General features: G+C 36.2%; 1 protein-coding gene across 1 annotated transcript in view; it reads right to left on the reverse strand.

Annotated features, from left to right (window-relative positions):
* ABI3BP (ABI family member 3 binding protein) overlaps positions 1–21,502 on the reverse strand; it is a 286,106-nt gene that overhangs the window by 110,494 nt on the left and 154,110 nt on the right. The window contains 16 exon segments of the mRNA XM_052643965.1: positions 231–263; positions 1,583–1,678; positions 2,700–2,759; positions 4,216–4,263; positions 5,200–5,267; positions 5,363–5,426; positions 6,486–6,533; positions 7,140–7,220; positions 7,885–7,932; positions 8,781–8,822; positions 13,247–13,321; positions 14,071–14,142; positions 15,281–15,355; positions 16,282–16,356; positions 16,915–16,989; positions 18,120–18,185. Of these exon segments, the coding sequence (XP_052499925.1) occupies positions 231–263; positions 1,583–1,678; positions 2,700–2,759; positions 4,216–4,263; positions 5,200–5,267; positions 5,363–5,426; positions 6,486–6,533; positions 7,140–7,220; positions 7,885–7,932; positions 8,781–8,822; positions 13,247–13,321; positions 14,071–14,142; positions 15,281–15,355; positions 16,282–16,356; positions 16,915–16,989; positions 18,120–18,185 (1,026 nt within the window).

Below are 21,502 nucleotides of genomic sequence, written 5' to 3' on the forward strand. Positions count from 1 at the left end.
AGTGTAACAGAGACTCAGATTGATGTGATGCAATTACAAGCTGGGAGATGGAGTCAATAGCTGTCTCAAAGCTTATACACATTAATGTTAGAAAGAAGGCCTTTTCTAGTTTAAGGTGAATACCGCAATAAGATGATGACAAATTACGACATCATCATCTCTATAGCACCACAGATAAGTATGAAATTGAGTAAAGCAAACACATCCTGAAGGGTATAAAGGATCATTACCTAAAGATGTCCCAGGAGTAATAGGTTCAAAGTCTGTAGCAAGAAATGATCAAAATAATAATAATAAAAGAAATGTTAAACGCATAAGAACAGTCACCAAGCTCTGTTGGAAATGAACTTTACCAGAGTAGCAGCGGTTCTACTGCCAGAAAGCAAAATTTTTGACCTTCTGAGGTGAGGGCACAAAGGTGCATGACGTCATATAGTTACCTGCAAGTGTTGCTTTTATATTACTTACAATACAGTAGAAGACTCCGCTTAGAGAAATCTTTAGGTATCTGTCTAACAACATTATGGTTAGCAATTATGAGAGAATAATGTGAAAGTGTAATTTTAAACACTATATATTGAAAAACAAACAATTAGAATCTATGTCATGATAGATGCAATTGTTGATATATTGGTAATGAATAAAAAAATAGGCAAGGCTCTTTTTTGTTGAAAGTCTACTTTGGAAAAAGGCCAAGACCTCTGTCCAAACAAAGGCCTATAAAAGAACAAGATACAAGGGTCATTCAGTCTGAAAAACATGTCAGTGCACCTCTCTGCTATCAGGACGGAAAAGAGCTGACCCAGGGAGGATAGGAGCGTATCCTGCGGTTAAGTAGCTCAAATCCAGTCACTGAAGTCAGGCATTCAAGGTCCTCTTCATGGACCCACTAAAAAGTAACATCTCTGTCCACAGTTTCTGAGCACCAGCCAAGTAAACATTGCTTTCCTCCTTTCTCACAATCAAGTTCTCCTGCAAGTCCTATCTTTCTGTTGTCACCCAAATATGGTACCTTCTTTCTTCTGTTTATGGCATTCCTCCCCATTCCTCCAACAAATCTACAAACTATACACATTTCAAGGTCCACATTACAGTCATCAGCCCATGGATCTTTCACTTCTCTAAGAATAAACTGTGTCTAACAGTTGATAAAACTCAGTAAGTAAGTTGCTTTGCCCATATTCCTTTCTACCCATTTATGAACAATTTCACACAAGAGCAGCATCCTCACTCAATGAAACCAAGTCATTTGTTTTTCCTAAACTATTCCTCACAATGCTAACGTGGTGGTTCATAAAATAAGAGTTTAACTGGACTAAATAGGTTAGATAATCAACTAGGTAAGTTTTCGCTGAGCCAGAGTCAAAGAGAAAATGTAATTGAATGGTGAGAGAAACAAATAAAATACAAGGTACCAAGAAGGTCCTAAGAAGTATGAGGAAGTAATTCATCCTGACTAGAATATTTGTAACTTGGACACCATCCTGAAGGATGCCAGGGTTACTAGGCGGCAAATAATTACACTCCTACCACAATACCACATCTAACAGGGGTCCATAGGCACCAGAAACCACATATTTACCTAGTTTGGTCTGAGGCGTCTCGGGTCTTGGCGTGGTTTTATGTTTGGGACGTGGACGTGGGCGACGTTTTCTTGTTTTTTGTGATGTTTTTGGAGCTGAAGAAAAGAAACTGGTTAATGCTGTCTTATGACTTCAGAGAAAAAGGATTATTCATGGCTGTAGGTTTTCTAAAATTGTGCTAGATTTTCTTGAGTCTTGAGAAATTTGGTTTGAGACTGGTTTCAAACCAGTATCTCTGGTTTGAAATTTTTTCATCTACATGCAAAAAAATTTGTGGGGGTGTCTGCTGACAGTTCTTTTGAGAAAGAACATATAACCTTATTTTAATTATCTGAAAACTTTACTATTATTGCTGGTACCAAATTTTTAAAAAGGACTCTGATCCAAGGGAAGTCAGAAGTATAACTTTCTATATCACATTTTAAAGAGGGGCCCAGACTCTCCTGCTTTGTGTTATATTTAGAAATTAGTTGGTTTAGAAATTAATTTGTATTATACTTAGAAATTACTTGGTTTAGGCATATATACCATATCTTTATTTATTTATTTATTTATTTTTAATTTTAAAATCTTTAATTCTTACATGTGTTTTGGCCATAGAATTACATCTGATGTTTATAAGGCATGCATGCTCAGTCATGTTCGACTCTTTGTGACACCATGGACTGAAGCCTGCCAGACTCCTCTGTCCAGGCAAGAATATTGGAGTGGGTGCCATTTCCTTCTCCAGGGGATCCTCCCGACTCAGGGACTGAACCCGTGTATCCTGCATCTGCTGCACTGGCAGGCAAATTCTTTACCACTGAGCCACCTGGGAAGCCCTGTTTATGGGGAAGAGACTCCTAACTGTATTTGGAATCCAGCAGAACCACAGGCTTTGTAACATTTTAGGAAAGCTGGATAATATGGGTGATAGCTTCATACAGGCTTATATTCCAACCAAGGGACCTACTTTAAACATCTTCAGTACATTCAAAATGAAGAATATAGTTGAGTGACAAAAGAGGATGATGAAAGAATCTTGTAAAAGAGAAAACCCTTTGACCAAGATGATAATGGGACAGAGTGGGCAATGAGCAGAAATGCTCTTGCTTAAAAGATACAAAAGATCATTACCTAATGTTGTCCGAGGAGCCTCAGTTCTCAGAGTTACAGGTTCAATGTCTGTGGCGGGAACTGACCAAAAGCAATTCAATAAACAATGGAGATTTAAGAAATGTGGGAAAAGAAAGAAAATTATCCTGAAAATGAATCCTTTTAACCCTATAATGTTTAAAAAGAATTTATGAAAAACAGTATTTTTTCTGTAATAACTCGCTGAACTCTGGTACCCATTTATCTCACAAATAACTGTACCCTTTACACTTTGCTTCTCTATGAGGCCAATGAAAAGTGTTTTTTTGTGGGGGGTTTAATTATATGATTACAGTTATACTGGAAACTTGGCTCTAAAAAATCTTTTGTCCAATACAAAATTTTTAAATTACTTATTTTTAAATTACTCTTAAAAATCATTATGAAAACTTGTGTTAGTATTTGACGGTTTTCACCACCATTATTAAACTTTTTTTGAGAAATAGTGGCAGCAGTGAGAATTTTTAAAAATGTTCTTAATCAGTCTGTTTATTGGATATCTGTGACACATAGGCAAAAGATAAGCTTATGCCTTTTCTCCACAATAAAGGTGATACTCTTTCTTGCAACTTGTCCTTATTTATCCTTTTATTTCAAATGGATACTTGGGAGATAACTATTCAAGTGAGGAACAGAGATGATTAATAAAAAAGTCTGGAAAGTAATAACTTTTTGTCTGAATAAACAGGGTTCCTATAATTCTATAATATTCTGTAATGATTGAATTGTGCATCAAAACAAAACTTAGATTTATGACTCCTTGGTTTTAAATTAGTGTCTCTATTTTAAATTAAGTCCAGAAAATTAAATGTAACATCAAAAATATCTTATCACCAACTCTCTGTAACACAGCATAGAGTAATCTTAAGCCACATCTGAAAACATTTTCTGAACTAATGGAAAACATGGTATCCAGAAGTGAAGGAAAGGGAGGACTACAAGGCAAAACAATATTCAAAGCTGACTGCCCTCAAACAAAAAAGGAAAATTCCTGTTTTGTTTGGAATTCAACACCACAAGATGAACTTATCGAGAGAAAGCTCCAGCTACAATGGAACAGTATGAAATCACAAAAGAAAGGACTTCCGCAAGAAAGAGATGATTACGTATTCTTTTTCAAGCCCCAGTCAGCATTTTCATTGCTTCTCTCCCACATCATAAATTATACACATATAAAAGCAGAGATTTCAACAATGTCCTGGTTTGAAGGATACACAGAGAGAGCATCTGTGACTCTTGGCAACATCAAGTGCTGCAAGCAATCTATCTCTGAAGGTGATCAAAGAACAGTTCACATTCAGGAGTAACAAGCTGAGCTGCAGATGTAATACCTAATGATATGAAAATGTTTCCTGTTGAAAATAGCAAACAATTTTAGGGAATGAATGAAAATGTGGATGAATGACCACTGTTTACACAAGACACTACAGAGAGTGACAGAGATGAGAGGGGTGAGTTCAGAGAAACAATGACCAAAAGGGAAGACATCCATCGTTACCTATGCTTGTGGATGGCGCTTCGGTCTCAGATGTAACAGGCTCAAAAACTGCACCATAAAAAAATAAACAGATATAAGTAACAAAAGTAAGGAAAGGAAGACTTTTAGGTTCTCACTAATGCTTAATTCATAGGATACAGAATCTGGTTTTATTCTAAGTTGATATAAGTTGCCTTCTCGGTGGATTTATTTATTATGATAGATGTTCTCTTAGTAACATCTCTACTAACTGGAATCTTAGGAGAAAACTTCAGTTGAAAAACAATTGAATTTTTAGAACTGTTACATAGTATCTTTTTATTTGGTAGAAAATCAATTAATAGGTACCATTTAAAATATAAGGTATTTTAGAGAAAGTCAGTCTCCATGTGATTGTAAAGGAGGAACACAGGATCAGCCTCCCTAGTGGTTGCTGCAGAAACCACTCTCGAAAATGTTCCACATAAAGAAAAACAAGCTTTCATTACAAAAACAAACTGAGAAAACAAAGCCTGAAAATGCTTAAAGAAAAATGGAATCTGTTAGATAATCAGATGTAAAATTTTGTCTGTTGTTTAGTCACTAAGTCATAGAGTCCTATTCTTTTGCAACCTCACGGACTGTAGCCTGCCAGGCTCTTCTGTCCAGAGGATTTCCCAGGCAAGAATACTGGAGTGGGTTGGCATTTCCTTTTCCAGTGGATCTTCCCCACCCAGGGATTGAACCCAAGTCTCTTCCTTGGCAAGTGGATTCTTTACCACTGAGCCACTGGGGAAGCCCAGACAATCTGTTATAAATTTTACTAATTTCCCAAACATTGCTTTGTTCATTTAACATATGAAATGAACAAAGTAGCCACATCAGTGTGGCTACTTTGAAAAGAATGAACAAAGAAATCATGGTATTTAGGTTTCTATGCTTTACAACATGACGAATTGTAAGCATTCTCAGCAACATCCCCAAAGAGAAAGCATCTTAAGTCAAAGCATTGGAAATTATGTTTACCGGATGTAGGTGGTGGCGTATCTGGCTTTGCTGTGGGTTTAGAAAGTAAATGCTTTGCTGGTTTTGAGTCTGAAGAGAAAAGGGCTATAATTAGAGTCATGGCAGAGCTGTGAATGTGATCAGTGTTACACACTGTTTTCCTAGTACTGAAAGTAGGGATTACCCAGGCTGGATTTGAGGTACATCTGGTCTACATGTAGTTTTAGGCCTTTTGTGTCATTTTGATGCTTAAGAGAAAGGTATCAAAAATTAGCATAATGGTTATAATTAAGGACATGTGATAATTCAGGACACATGCTCGAGCAAAGAGATTATATAAATTTAGTGACTATACAACAAAATTAATTCCTGGGGTGGAAAGGGTGAGAAATGTGTCCATTCTTACTGATTCTTCTGAAACCAAAAAGTCTTCAGGAAATGTTCAAAATATGTCTTTCAGCAAAAGTAAGAAGAACTACAATTTCTTTTGTATAAGTAATTTTTAAAATGACAAGTATAATCATTATGTTTCTTAATAGTTTTTTTTTTTCAGTATAAAAACAATAACATAGAAATTCGAAACTTGCTTAGTAGGAAACCAGGAAAATAAACCATAAATACTTGAAATTATACACAGTGTTACATGGTTATTTCTGGAATTTTCTAAAGTGAGTCAGTGACAAATTTATTGTGAATGCTGAGAAATTATAATAATTATAATCAAACAACACTAGGACTGAAAACAGTAAAATCAACTTGAGACTTCTAATAGTCTCAAGTTATAAAGACTATACTACTTTTATCTTGGACCCAAGACCAAGGAAAATGCATGTGTCTTTGGTTACCAGAACATACTAAAAAAAATTCTTCAAAGAAATAGAAAAGCTGAAGAAGCCATTCTTTCATGCAGCTTTCTGAAAGGGATAAAGTCTTACAAGTTCAAAGAATAAAGCAATGAAATGGTATGCACGACACTGGAATAAAACATTGCCATTTGCCAAGTCCAGGATGAGCACAGAAGTCCCTGAGGAAGAGTAGATGGTTTTCTCAACAGGACACATGATGGAAGGACAGAGGGTTTGTGAAAAACCAGGAAGTTGTGACCAAAACCACAGACCTTCCTTGAAAAAGCACACAGAAATCTTTTAGAAGTCTCCTATCTTCAGGCTCTTCAGACCCAAATAGGAAAGGGGAGGGAACACATGGAACAAAACTGTGACACAGTGCAGAACTTCAGTCATGCCTGGGTGGAGGGCAGGAAAAGAAAAGTGACAACCCAGAAAGGAATTGGGGGAGAGCAAAATTACCGATTGTGGGCACCAGGGGTTCCGGTGGTACCACTGCAGGTTCCAGAGCTACAGAGGCAAAAAACCGAAAATACTAATTATGTCAAGAAACGGCATCTCGAGAAGGAAACATGACTCTTCCATCTTTACTTAAACTGGGTACTTGTTCTAAGTGTAATTTTCCTTTCTATTTCTCCCGTTTGCCCCTCTTCTCCCTATTGCTTTCCGACACCTAATCTGCCATGAATATACGTCTCATACAATATTTTTCTGGTGCCCTACTTTAATGATCCACTTAGAAGCCCAACTTATTGCTCTGTATACTCAATAACTACAAATAAAAATGTAAATGTATTCATAAAATGTGAATGTAGAAAGTACAGATGCTTAAATATAAAAATAAATTACACTGATTCCTGCAGTCCAGCTATTTAGGTGGCGAGTGAATGACAGTTGCTCAGTCATATCTGACTTGTGACCCCATGGATTTTATAGCCTGGACTATATTCCATGGATTATATAGCCTGCCAGGCTCCTCTGTCCATGGAATTCTCCAGGCAAGAATACTGGGATGGGCTGCCATTCCCATCTCCATTTAGGTGTAGATAACTACTATGTCAGAAACCACCATATTCCATTTTTTGTGTTAACTGGAACCCTGAATGGCACATTTACCAGGTTTGGACTTGGGTACATGTGGACTAGGTGTGGTTTTAGGGCGGCGACGACGACCTGGCCGTTTGGTCTTTGGTGGAGCTGAAGAAAGAAAATCAGCTGGTTAATATATGAACAGTGACCCTACAAACTGACCATCAATACTATGGGCATCTTAGAAGCATATTTAAGCCCTCTGATTTATTGCAGACACATATCCTTCTGTTTTTCATTATTTACCCAGTTGAATGAGGTCTTGAAAAATGAGTTGTGGGATTTTTTTTTTTTTTTGCCAAATATTAATAAATAACTCCAAGAGAGCTCTCTATTTTTCTCTTTTGACTTGAGAAACTAAGAACTTTATACAGCTTGGAGAAGACAATCTCATAAAATTTTTCAAGATATATTATGTTCAACTGGAATATGAGAAAAGTTACTTTTATTAATAGAAGCTTCTAGGAATAAAAACTAAAATTTATTTGGCCTAAGATTCAAAACAAAACTTTTTAACTTAGCGTTTAAAAATCTGCAAATCAGTAACATGTGTAAAATGGATTTGAATTCAGAAATTATTTCAAGTTAGGCAAGTTTTTAAGAACAAGATATAGTTTTTGAACTATAAGAATTAAAAATTTCCCCCAAAAGAATAGTGAACTCTCACACACAAGTGAACATTAATGAACAAATCCATTACTGTGAGCCTGTTTAATAAAGATGCCAGCAGTCAGGAAGAGAGGAAACAAAGGTAGGTCACTCACTGCATTACCTAATGTTGTTGTTGAAGATTTAGTTTCCAGCGTTCCAGGTTCTAAGACTGCATGAAAAATGACCAAGAAGGAATCAAAATCAAAGAAAAAATGATGAACTTTATTAAAATATGAAAAATGATTAATTTTTCAGTACTAAGTTGAGCAAACATACATGATGAAACTTTTATTCATATAAGAAATTGCTTTTCTATGTAAATAGATTACTGTGTTTTTTGACAAAATGAACAAAAATGCAGCTGGTCATTTAAGTTTGGAAAGAGAAAGTGGAAAAAAAAGAAAGCATGACTCTCATTTGGAAGATGTGAATGCAATAAAGTAACCAACAGCTCATATTATGAAGGAAAATGCGGGTAATTCGGTAAGATGGCACCAGCAGAACAGTTTTGCTCTCTTGAAGAAAAAAAGCTATAAAGATTGGGGGTGAGTTTTTCTCTTTCTCTTACTTAATAAATTTCCTAGTGAACTATCAGGATATTGAGAGCTGAAAAGACCATAATGCTTTTAAAGAAAATCTACAAATGTTCAAGTTTTGAAAGCAAAAAAAACAAAAACAAAAAAAAAACCACCTCTAAAAATGAAAGCATAAATATGTCCTGGGGAAGCCATGGTCCTCTGTGGGGAATAATGAGGTTAAAACAAGCTCAGGACACAGTCCTCAGATATAAGAAGGGACAAAAAGGAATGTGGCAAGTCAAAATCAGTATGGCTGTCTCAGAGCTTCTGCTTAGTCAAGGCAGCAGAGAGCTTATCTTCCGGCAGAAAGCTGAGAGCAAGATCTGAAGGACAACGAAGAAATAATTTTTAAAAAAATCTAAAGCTAAGGACGAACTTGGACATAGTAAGTGTGAAAGTAAGTGAATTCTTTTTCACTCACTAGAGGAAACTTCATTACCTATTGGCGGCTGTGATGGTAGGAGAATCTCAGGTTCTGGGGCTGCAATAAAAGCAAACATTATCAAGGGAGACGCTGACAGCACCATCTAAGGTAGAAATGAAAGATCCTTTACCATAACACGTGTCCTCTCAGTGGAAAGCCATCAGGTTCTATTGGCTTACAAAATAAAACTCCGTCACCCCACAGCCTCTACATAAACTACAACAGAAGAATTGAGAATTCTAATTTTTCTTGTTGATCTTTATCTACTTTCTCCACTACAGCTCCTAGTGCCTGAGGAGATATTACTTTAAAAGGAGGTCAGTGTAGCCTTTCAGAGGTCATTCACCTGCCGTTTTATTTTCTTCAGGACAGCCAGATGGGAAATGGCAACAGATCCATCAGACCTGTAACCATATCTGAGCTGTTAGTTTTGGATCATTTTCAGCCTGACTGGAGCTGATATTGGTTCACCAAAAAAAACAGGAATTGAACTTACAGTCTAAAAAGGGCCACAGGTGTTCATATGGTATTCATCATATTTACTACTACTTATTGCTGGTGAACAAATTGATTTACAAGTGAAACTTATTCCATTTAAATTAGCAAATCAGCAGAAGTTAGAAAGTAGTCTCCACATTTCATGAAATGCTGAATAAATTCATTAATAATATTATCTAAATATTCAGAGAGATAAACTCTCCAAGGCCATTCAGATTGGCAGTAAGTAAATGCTGAATATAAAGAAAGCTGAGTGCTGAAGAAATGATGCTTTTGAACTGAGGTGTTGGACAAGATGAGAGTTCCTGGGATTGCAAGGAGATCCAACCAGTCCATCCTAAAGAAAATCAGTCCTGAATATTCACTGGAAGGACTGATGCTGAAACTACAATATTTCGGCCACCTGAAGAGAAGAACTGACTCATTTGGAAAGACTCTGATGCTGGGAAAGATTGAAGATGGGAGGAGAAGGGGATGACAGAGGATGAGATGGTTGGATGGTATCACTGACTCAAAGGACATGAGTTTGAGTAAGCTCCAGGAGTTGGTGATGGACAGGGAGGCCTGGCATGCCACAGTCCATGGAGTCGCAAAGAGTCAGACACAACTGAGCAACTGAACTGAACTGAAATGCTGAGTATAGTTTGGTACAAAGACTATTTGTTTTTTTTGTTTTTTTTTAAGAAGATGATCCAATAGCTTTCCTATTCTATAGCACAAAAAGTTGATTTCTTTCAGAAGAAAATAAAAAGAAAATCAATTTTTGAAGTAGAAAACAAAGTAAAGATTCTTTGACATTTTTATCCTTACAGAAAGAAATTAATTAATCTAGTCCCTACTGACCAACTTAACAGAACTTAAATCACTGTGTACTTAGATATTTCTTAAATTACATTTACCAGGAATTATCTCTGATATTTCTGGACTACAGGGTGTGGGAAGTTTGGCAGAAGCAAGTAGTGATGTTTTAGAGACTAAAAAGGAAAATATAATAATAAACAATTTGAATTGAGAATATTTTCACTTGTCTGAAAGCAAGGTATAATAGCACAAGGTGTTACTGAAATGTAGCATAATTTATCAGAATGTCTGTGGCCAAAAAAAGAATTCTGATTTCTCATGAACTTGTTATAGAGTATAACAGATGAATGGCAAAGCTGTAGTAATGTATCAGATAGAAGTACACTAAGAAAAGTAAAAAGTATGTGTGTGTGTTTTGGGGGGGGGCAGTGACAGTTGAATGCCTCAGATTCTACAGGAAAAAGGGAAAATAAATAGTAAATATCAGTAATCAAATATGATAAATATCACAAAACATCCACATCTGAAAATAGCAAAAACCAAAAATTCTCTTGAAACTTCAAGATTATAATTAATGTTTTAATTTCCACACAGTTGCCTTCTAAAAGTATGAAAAAGTAAGATTTGCTACTTTTAGCATCTTTAGATTTCACAAAGATGAAAGAATGCCGCTGTTTTAATTTTATAAAGAAAAATCAGCATTTTTCAGTTCCTGAGACTGAGGCCAAATAGGTATGGCATCCTATCAACTAAGTTTCCAATTCACCCACATAAGAAAATATTATAGTCAGTGGTTATTAAGAAGTCTATCTTCTGATAAGATTTCCTCTATCTCAGCCTTAACGTGTTATGGATAAAGATAAAAAAGTGTTCCATAAAAAAGCTGAGTGACGCACAAATAACCACACCAATCAGCTCAGCATGAAACAAACAAAAAGTCACTGATGGATTTGTGGCTAGAGTACCATTTCCTGTTCCATCCGCCATGTCAGAACTGAGTACAATAAACACCCACGATTGGAGGTCTCTCCCTTTCTGCAGATCTTTGAAAGCTCGAAGAGCCAAATGTCATTACAATCTTAATGACTCACTATGAAGGAAAGAATTCTTATTGGATGAGGCAGACAAGCTGGGACATAGTAGATGGCTGAGATTTTTAAGAAAGCGCTGGATTTGGCTTGCTAGCCAAAACCGGTGTGGGTTTTTACTCATTAGCTTAACCACAAAGGAAAGCCAAAGGAAAAGCAGCCTTCATGGAAAGTGCAAAAGGAAAAATACGAGTATGAGGAAAGGACTGGGAAAGTCAAGGAGTGGCTCAAATCAAAAAGCTTTTGGTGGTTTATTTGCTCTCTTGAACCTTGGCTACAAAAGAAATCTTTAACAGAGCTATAATGGTGGTTACCATAAAATGAATACATTTAAAAAAACTAACACCCAAACAGTGGTTTATGGAGAACTAGTCATTACTCTGTGTTGCCTCAGGCCACTCAAAGTCAACTTGAGCTGGCTTAAGTTTAGGCACAGATTATGAAGTATCGATACTTGCTGTTAGGGGAAAAGAGTAAATATTCTTAGGTGATAAGAAGGTAGAAATCAAAGCAATATAAGCCCGCTAGCTTCCAAATAATTTATCACATTTTTAAAAGGAAATGTCAAATTAAGAAATATTTTTGTTCAAATACGTTAGAGTGATAAGAACACTCTCCCACCCTAATTTGAATTAATGAATTTCCTCTCAGAAATGTTTTTATTTCCAGAAACCACTAACATTGATAATATAACTTATCATGAGCAAATGATAATTAACATTTAGAGACATTTTTTCAATGTTTTTAAATTTTATCTTATAACAACATAAATAATTAGAGAAATATTTAAAGCTGGTGACCCAAACATAATGTAATATTTCTCGGTCTACCTGGTTAGAGGACCCTATTCAAAATACAGCCTAAATGTAACAGTTACTACCTTATTCCAAAGTCCTCTGGGCATAATTTTTAAATAAATGTACAGGAAACCCTTCTCTCAGCTGTCAGAGTTTTTTGAGTTAAACCCCTAGAGTCCTTGAGTTTATTAGCTATGCTTCTTTCTCCTAACAACCTCTTTTAGTGAGAGTACTTCATTCAGTTTCTCTGACTTGGAAACCTCACTCCTGGTCATGGCATCAACCATACTGCCTTTGCCTAAGCCCTAATTTCTTTCCTTCTGATGCCTACAATACCTGGAAATCTCTCTGCCTTTTTTAAAGGAGTCATGAGAATTCTCTTTCTGAGCAGTTCCATTTTCCTTCCTTACCCATGTCTTTGCAAAAAGACAAACCATGCCCACTTAAGCAACCTTTTGCTTTAATAATCCTACTCTGTAAATACACATTAATGAAAAATCCATATTACAGTGAGAAATATATTCTTCCCAAAGCTAAGGCATTAAATTTTTTATGACAATAATGAGTTGTGACAAAGTTCCCCTTATAATCTCATAAATCAACATTTCAGACTATTATATAGATTCTGTATAGATAGAGAAAAAGAAAGATTTAATTATTTAACATGTCCTGCAATCCTTATGCAAGGAATTATCTGTTTTTAATTATATACATAGAATAACCCTTTACTGCAAAAAACAAAAACAAAAACAAAAACAAAACACCTACTTTTCTTCAGCAAATTAATGTCTCCTGAGAAGTAAACAAAAGTCAGTGTTCAGAAATCAGCCCCAGTTTAGAAAGAAGTCATGGAACATTAGCAGACTATAACCCTTACTAGTCATGCACGCTGAGAGCTGAGAAGGCCCCAAACAAGGCAGAGTTCTGAGGGGATGGAAAGACTTCTCCACTTCTCAGCTGAAAGGCTGCTGATCTGAACTCCCAGCAACTTTGGTATTGGAAACTATTTCACAGTCCTAGACAAAGGAGTTCTCAATCATTTCCTCCACTCTCTTTCTGTGCTTTCTCTGTGATGGTCATGCACATAATGAAACACCACACAGCTCAAAGAGATGCTATGACAATATCAGAGGAGCTGGCTCTAATGACATCATTTCATCACATTTTTGCTCTTTCCATGGAAAGATGAGTCAAATACCAAAGTGTGAATCAGAAGGTTTTGCTCCAAAGAGTGGCATAAAACAATTTTTCAACCCTACATTTGAAATAATATCAAAACAAAGCTCAGGGTAATTACCAGGTTTGCTGTCTGTCACTTCTGCACTGAGAGGGATTTTAGGTTTCAAAGAAATAAATTGTGTTTTACTGGGAGCTGGAAAAATAAAGAAACAAAATGATCATCAAATCAGTATTTAGACATTTCTGTGTCTGAAACTACAAAAAGAAAACCTATACTTCAAGTGCTATAAACTCATCATCTTGGATGATTTTGGAAATATTCCATTAGAAAATAAACTTTAAAAAAATAGTATTTCATAGAGCAGTATTTAATGAAAATATACTAATAAATTTTCATCTTTTTGAAAAAGCATTTTAAGAAAAAAGGCTTTGCCATGAGTCACCATTACTATACAAAATATGACAGTGATTTTAACCCAGGATTAAAAGATGAAAATTAGTGTAATGACTTTGCACCTTATTTCACATTTCTCAGCCATGTCTAAGTTTCTAAGCACTCGAAAAAAGAAATGTTTCAAAAGTAATATTTACTGATATGTATCATGTTGTGATCTGTGGCGTAAAGAAATGTTACTAACACCATAACAGAAAGCTGTTTTTCTAAATGAAGTTTGAAATTGAACTTGAGGGCCTTACCCCCTAAAATGGAGAAGTATATATAAGACACAGCTTTCCAAGGTACAAATGCTGAGTTCACATCCACCAACCACAGTGCCAGCTATCCAAAACTATGAAAGCCATGGAGTTGATGTACTCTATGAGATATTGAGTACTGTTGAAATGATCCAGTTCGAACAGTGATTGAGACATTGCATAAAAGCTGGCATACTGGACTTTCTGTGGTGAAATGGACTAACACATCTACTAAGGACACATCGTTACCCATTGTTGTCCGTCTAGGTTCAGGGCTTTTAGAAATTTTAGGTGTAATTGTTCCAGGACTTGTGGTTCTTTCTGGTGATGGAAAGGGAAAAAGAAAAAAAATTAACATACTCCAGAAACAATAAAAAAAAATCCTCTAAAGAGGAACTGAATGACCCTTTTAAAATCCTGTCATATTTAGTCAGTGTTCACAAAGTATGCAGTGAGTAAAAGTTGGGGTAAAGTATTTTAAAATTCTCATAATAGTATAGGCTATAAAAAAAAACTGGAATAAGCAATGGAATAATCAAAGCCTGGTTATTGAGCATGAGTCTGAGTGTACACTCTAACAATGAAGACTAGCACCTCCAGATTGATAAATTACCTCCACCTCCAACTCTGTGCCATAATACAGGCTGTTCCCTTTCCCTTTTCCTCTGCCTAAACCTGACACATATTCTGATATTTATATCCTCAACTCTTACTTTGCTTTTCTGAGCTTCTACTCTAAGAGAGTCTTACAAGCAGGTTATATCATCTTATGTTGCTCTCATCATTCATGATGTATTATCTTTTTTAAGATTATGAGCAACTGGATAGCCAGAGTCACAGTCTCTGCATCTCAGCCATCACCCTAGTGCAAAACTGAAAACACAGTAGGCAACAAATATGGGAACTGTCAGCCTGATAAACACTTAAATATAGATGCCTGGCCAGGAAAATAAATGACATTATGTTTCACTGGGACCGTATAAATCACTATATGTGACTGTTTCTATGTTTATACCAAAATTCGCATGTAAAAAACATCATTCACTAAAACTGATCTAAAAAGAAATAGCAGCATAAGCATTGTTACTTAGAAATGTGGAGTTAAATACAAAAGAAATATATTAAAGAACTGGAGAATGGGTCTCAGGGGTAGAAGAAGGTGAGCAGTAGACTCCTCTTTTTCAGTCTAAGACTTGAAGTACCTAAAAAAAAACTCTATGTATTATTTTGATTTAAAAAGAATATTTCCAGAAAAAAAGAATATCATTCACATAATTTTCAGTAAAATCTTACTGAAAATGTTTGACTTTTGTTTTTTTACATTAATTATTCATCTTCAGCTAATTCCAAATTTTATAGAGCATCTTTAATCTACAGAATTGTTTCTCTTTATAATAAGTACATGGACATTTCTACTTGGAATTAAATATCCTGAAAGGTTAAATAGACAGTTATTTACCAGGTTTAGTTCTTGGTGTTTTGGGCCTGAGGCGTCGTTTGGGTGTAGAAGGGACAGATGTGGTTTGCAGGGGAGCTGAAAGAAGATTTAATATAGCTTTGGTAAATGATATTTCCCAGGGGTCAATGAGATTGTAACTGTAAACTTACAAACTTTTTGAGGTCAAGAACTCCTTTCTATTTCTTTATATCCCTAGAATGCCCAGCATAGGTGTTCAATAAGTACTGATTGAGCCAAAAGAAATTAAATGTTTGTATGAGAAGACACATTTTTCAGTTAAGTGTACTGGAAAGGGAGGGCCCTTGAAGGATTTAAGAACACAAGGTACAGTTAATTATTCAAAAGATGATTTATCCAACAGCATGGGAAAAGCACAGATATTTGAGATTTAGAGAATGGAACATTCAGAACTCTTTAATTCTATAGCTCACTACTAACGTTATCAGGAGTTAATGAACTTCATTATTTCAGGAATTTTCTATTATAGACTGAAAGCTATTTTACTCTCTTTTACTCATCTTTCTTCATCATATCCAGGACTGTAGAGCCCACTTGGTGCTCCTTAGACTATCTTGAGAAAAATAGTCTGATCAAGTGGTATCTAATATGCTAATTGAAGGAAACATATTTTAAAAGAATTATCATCTATGATTTTGCTGCTATTTTCTGGTTTGTAAATTTGAAAGAACTATAGAAAGGGAGTCATTCTTCAAAATAATATATGCAAAGACAGAACTGTTACATCATACACCTGAAACTAACAATGTTATATATTAATTTTATCCCAATTAAAAAATAGATACCAGGATTATGGAAATTCTTCAAGGATTATCACAAAACTACGAATGACAGATAACCCAGTTCTTTGAAGAGTCTCATCGTAGAGAATGAAGGGAAATGTTTACTACTGAAAATATTCTGAGAAGGTCAGTGTGACTTCTGCTTTTTGTCTCTTTATCTGTTCTTTCAAAGTACATAACTATACAGAGGTCATTAATTACCAGGTGTTGTAGGCTGCATTTCAGGACTGGTAAAGATTTCCAGTTTTTGAGAAATAAATGGTGTTTCACTCGGAGCTGAAAACACAAACACCCCATCCCACCAAGTAATTCCAGTTAAAATGAGGTATTTTAAGAGCTTTAACATGCTTTTAGATGGTGATACAAAGCACATGCTAAATGGACATAATGAAGGATGAAAAATGCACGTTGTCTTGGAAAGCTACTGGATGAAAAGACAATTTAAAGTGGGGAAAAGGTCAGGATGAAATTGTTCAGTAGCTGACTCCAGGCAGACTGAGCGCACGGAAGAGGGGTGACACAGGCCACAAACATATGAGATGGATGGGATGGAATGATGATGAAGATGTCCATGCAATTTTCAAAGCTTTTCATTCCTTTAAGGATGGAAAAAATATCATTCATTACAGTTCAAAAATGAGAGAGAGAAAGAGAGAGCCTCAAATGGAACATAAGATGCCTGCATTGTAGGGAAAAATATATATTATATTCAGAAAAAGGAAAGAAATAAATGATTAGATGTGATGGAATGAAATGGTCATTTGGAAGAAAGGCATTCACATGGATTTTCTTTTGATGGAAAACAAAGTAGAATTTTTCTGTTAAAAACATTACCCAGTGTTGCCCTTGGCTGTTCAAGAGTTCTAGAAGTTTTAGGTGGGACAGAGTCCAGAAGTGGATCGCTTGTTGCTGTTGGAATAAATGTCAACATTTATAAAAGCAGTAGAAGGCCCCAGGAATAAAATACAAATTCCTGAGTAATAAATTATGCTCAAATGGGGAAAAATATCAAGAACACTTGAGAGATTGCTGACCAACATTTTAAAACTAGTGATTCATTAGGAGCTGAAGATGAGCTCATGTTTAAAAACATATACACTTCAAACATTAGAAACCATGATAAAACAGTGTTTCATACATTCAACTGTTTTCAACTTTTTTTTTCCTGGTTCCTTCCCTCTGTTTCTTCATTGCTAGCTGAATCTGCTCATAACATTGTTTCACCTTTTAAAAATTTCTGCTGCTGTTTAAAATTATTTGCCTGTATTTATCATGGTGCCCATATATGGCTACACACACCCCCCAAAATACCAGACATATGTCTTTGTGTGGCAGAGACCAGTGTTATTTACTTTGAATTTCCTGCAGTACCTAATTTAGTAAGTGTATAACAAAATACTTGCTAGAAGAAACCATCAGACTGAATTAAACTCACTATAGGTGGCGCAGTAAGTGAATGCCAAAGTTAGACCCAACTGAACTTCTGTAGACAAATGAGTGGCATGATTGCTCTAGAGCAGGATTTGTCACCTTGGCACTACTGCCCTTTAGGGTTGGAGAATTCTTTATTGTGGGGATTTTCCTGTACATCGCAGGGGTTTAGCAGCATCCGTGGACTCTACCCACTAGATGTCAGTAACACCTTCCCCACTGGTGACAACCAAAAATACCTGCAGCCATGGCTGAATATTTTCTCAGTGGGAAAAGAACAAAATCACCCCCTATGGAGAACCACTACTCCAGGGAAAGCTCCGAATTCTAAAACCTTTTCAGAATGATTCTGATCACTAGAGCACTAGGCTATTATTTAGTGCGCCGGAAAGGCAACCTAATCTTTCTGCATGTCCCACATATGCAGAGTTTATTTACTGGAGGACGTGGAGATATTATTGTTCAGTGGGAGAAGTGGGCAGAATTCATCTCCCTGACAAAGACTGCCACCTTTCTCCTGTGGAGCTCTAGAGAGTATATTTTTTCACTCTGCAAAAATTGTCAGAATACCTGGCATCCAAAAAAAAGAATGGAGAGGCTGGGTATACCTGTGTGGGGCTCTGATATCTCAGGCTCATCTGATGTTGTAGGGCTTGAGAAAACATCATAAGTGGCTTTTAAAAGAAAAGGTAAAACAAAAGAGAAGATGTTAATTTTGATTAATTTTAAAAGACTTCATGACATATTTTAATGCTGGCTGAAGGAGGACAGTTGATGTAGGTGCTAGAGCTTGGGCCGTGGGCTACTGGTCTTCTCAGTAAGACTGAAGCAATCACTAAAAGACTGGCCTCTAGTCCTTCTTGCTCTGAACTGAATCCCTAGGTTGATGTGAGCTTAGTGCTATTTGTTTACAATGAAGCATGCCAGCTCCAAATCACATAGCTTCAAAGAGTACATACATAAATGAAGTCAGATGGCAATTTTAGGAGACATTTCCAAAGAAGAACAGTCGCACTGAGGTAATTTGCACAAAAACTAGTTTAGTTTTTCTATTTAGTAAAAGTTACCATCATGATGTCTGGCTAGTACTTTACAGTTTGCATAGGACTTTATAGTTTGACAGCACTTTCTCACATATCAGCTTGTTTAACTCTCTTAATATCCTTGAGAAATAGGTGAGGTAGACATTAACCCCACGTTACAGTCAATGGGGTAGTACCTCCATTTCTAGATATTAAAATTGAGATTCACTGGAGTGGAGACATTTGTTAGTGGTCAAATTCTGCATATTTCTCATTCTATTTAGCATGGGCCCACCTTCCTTCTCTTTTGGTAACCATTAGTTTCTTTTTGATTTCTGTAAGTCTTTTTATGTTTTGTAAATAAATTCATTTGTATCACTTTTTATAGTCCATATATAAGGATATCATATGATATCTGTCTTTCTCTGTCTGATCTACTTCACTTAGTACGATAATCTCCAGATCCATCTATGTTGCCACAAATGGCATTATTCCATTCTTTTTATGACTGAGTGCTATTCCATTGCATATATATAGACTTCTTTTTAAACATCAATTCGTATATGAAAAACCTCATGACCTCATTAGGACAGAAATTGTGCTTGTTACACTCTTTACATACTTCAAGGTTGTACTTCCAGAACCTTGTACACAGAAAGACTTTATGAAATTAATTTGCAAGATTTCCATTACTGTGAACAAATAGCAATGAGTTTAACAGTTGGGTAGTTTATGCTTTTAAGTAAGGATACATGAGAATAAATGAACAGACTCTTTATTTTTAGAGCATACATATGTATGCGCACAAATCTCTTCCTCTACTATACAATTACCTTTCATATGTTTGTGTGGTCATACCCTGCCATGGAAATAGAACCCTAACATATATATGAAGACACAAGGGGAAAATACAACAGGCCAGCAATATGTAGCTGGATGAGAAAAGCATTTATAAACACCATACGCAAAGTTCTGAGTACCATTTAAATAAGGACATAAAGCTCTCTTACATTTCTTAGAAAAATAAAATACCTTTCTAGTTGGCCTTGAAATTTGTGAAAATATTGCCTACAAGAAAATACTCATGAAGCCAAACCAATGACTCGCTGTAAATCTCTAACAGGCCACTGTAAATCTATAAACCATTCACTACACTTAAATTTTATTTTCCTGATCACAAAGCATCAATACCACCATTTACTCCTATGTTTTCTCTTCTCTAGGTTTAATCCAGTTGGGTGGGCCAGATTTATGCTAATCAACACCTCACAGGCAGACAGTAAGGCCCAAAAGTAGAGTTCAACCTCTTCAACCACTGAGCACACCTCCTGTGGCCCAAACTTCCCAACCAGTATACCACTCCTCGAACATGCTGTTCACTTCAGCTTTCAAGTCTTTAAATAATTTTTAGAGCTTGACTGCATACAGCAATTTACTAAAGCTCTAAAATGTACTGAAAGAACGAAACACTGAAAATAGCAGTAAACTCCTAAAGGGACTTCCCAAAGTGGATTCTAATGTAGACGGAGGTAGACTATCCTCAGTTCTGCCAAGGGAAGTCTCTAAGATAACTGTTTATTGCTCAAGGGGAAATAATTAGGCCAGAAGGAACTGTCCTCTTAGTAATAAGTTACAGAACAGTTAGAAGGAAAAGTCAGTTTGTCTGGACATGTTGGGGGAAGAACAGGCAGGAAAATTTTCTAAGAATGCAAATAAACACAATGGATCATCTTGGGTTATATAAAAAAGCCATTTCTTTATGTGATTAAGGTTCCAGATCCCTCCTGGTCCTAAATGATGGTCTTTTAAGGGGATGACCAAGTAAATTAAGGAGGCTTAACACTGAGAGCATTAGCAAGCCAGAAACAGAACACTGACTGCCATCCTCCTTCTCCAACCATATATGGGCTTTAGAAATCATGCATTTGCTCCATCTGCAATAAGATATCTGTCTGTCTGTCTGTCTGTCTGTCTGTGTATCTATCTATCTCTCCCACTTCTGATGACCATATCGCATTGGTCATGGTGTCATTTTACTCTCTGCCCTAGGCAGGGGCTGGGGATCCAGTTAATAGCATGATTCAGGCTTCCCACTCAACCCAATCAGTGTGGTCATGTGATATCTACCATCAGTGTCATGGGGTTAATAGGACATCAAGCTATTTCCATGGGGTTGCAGGATCTCTTCAAAGTATACTGCATATGTCCGGGTCTATTCTCCTTAGACATGTGTCCATAGAGTCGAACACGACTGAGCGACTGAACTGATTCTCCTTAGACGTTTTTACACAAGTGAAATGAAGACCCAAGAATCATTTGGTGTCCTTCTATTCTCTCTTGCTTCTTTTCTTTCTATTAATTAAATTGGGAGTTTAGGATTAACAGATGCACACTACTGTATATAAAATAGGTAAACGACAAGGATCTATTGTATAGCACAGGGAACTATACTCAGTATCTTATAGTAACCTGTAATGGAAAGAATCTGAAAAAGAATATATATTACATACATATAACCGAATATGTATGTATAACTGAATCAATTGCTGTACACTTGAAATTAACGCAACAGTGCAAATTAACTACACTTCAATAAAATGCAAAAAAAAAAAAAAGAAAGAAAAGTACATGAAAAGAAAATGGTGATGTTGGACCATAAAGATGGCTGAGTGCTGAAGAATTGATGCTTTTGAACTGTGGTGTTGGACAAGACTCTTGAGAGTCCCTTGGACTGCAAGGAGATCACACTAGTCCATCCTAAAGGAAATCAGTCCTGAATATTCACTGGAAGAACTGATGCTGAAGCTGAAGCTCCAATACTTTGGCCACCTGATACAAAGAGCTGACTCACTGGAAAAGACCTCGATGCTGGGAAAGATTGAAGGTGGGAGGAAAAGGGGATGACAGAGGACGAGACGGTTGGATGGCATCACCAACTCAGTGGACATGAGTTTGAGTGAGCTCTAGGA

This window comes from Budorcas taxicolor, chromosome 1 (genome assembly GCF_023091745.1).
Source record: "Budorcas taxicolor isolate Tak-1 chromosome 1, Takin1.1, whole genome shotgun sequence".
NCBI classification, from domain to species: domain Eukaryota; kingdom Metazoa; phylum Chordata; class Mammalia; order Artiodactyla; family Bovidae; genus Budorcas; species Budorcas taxicolor.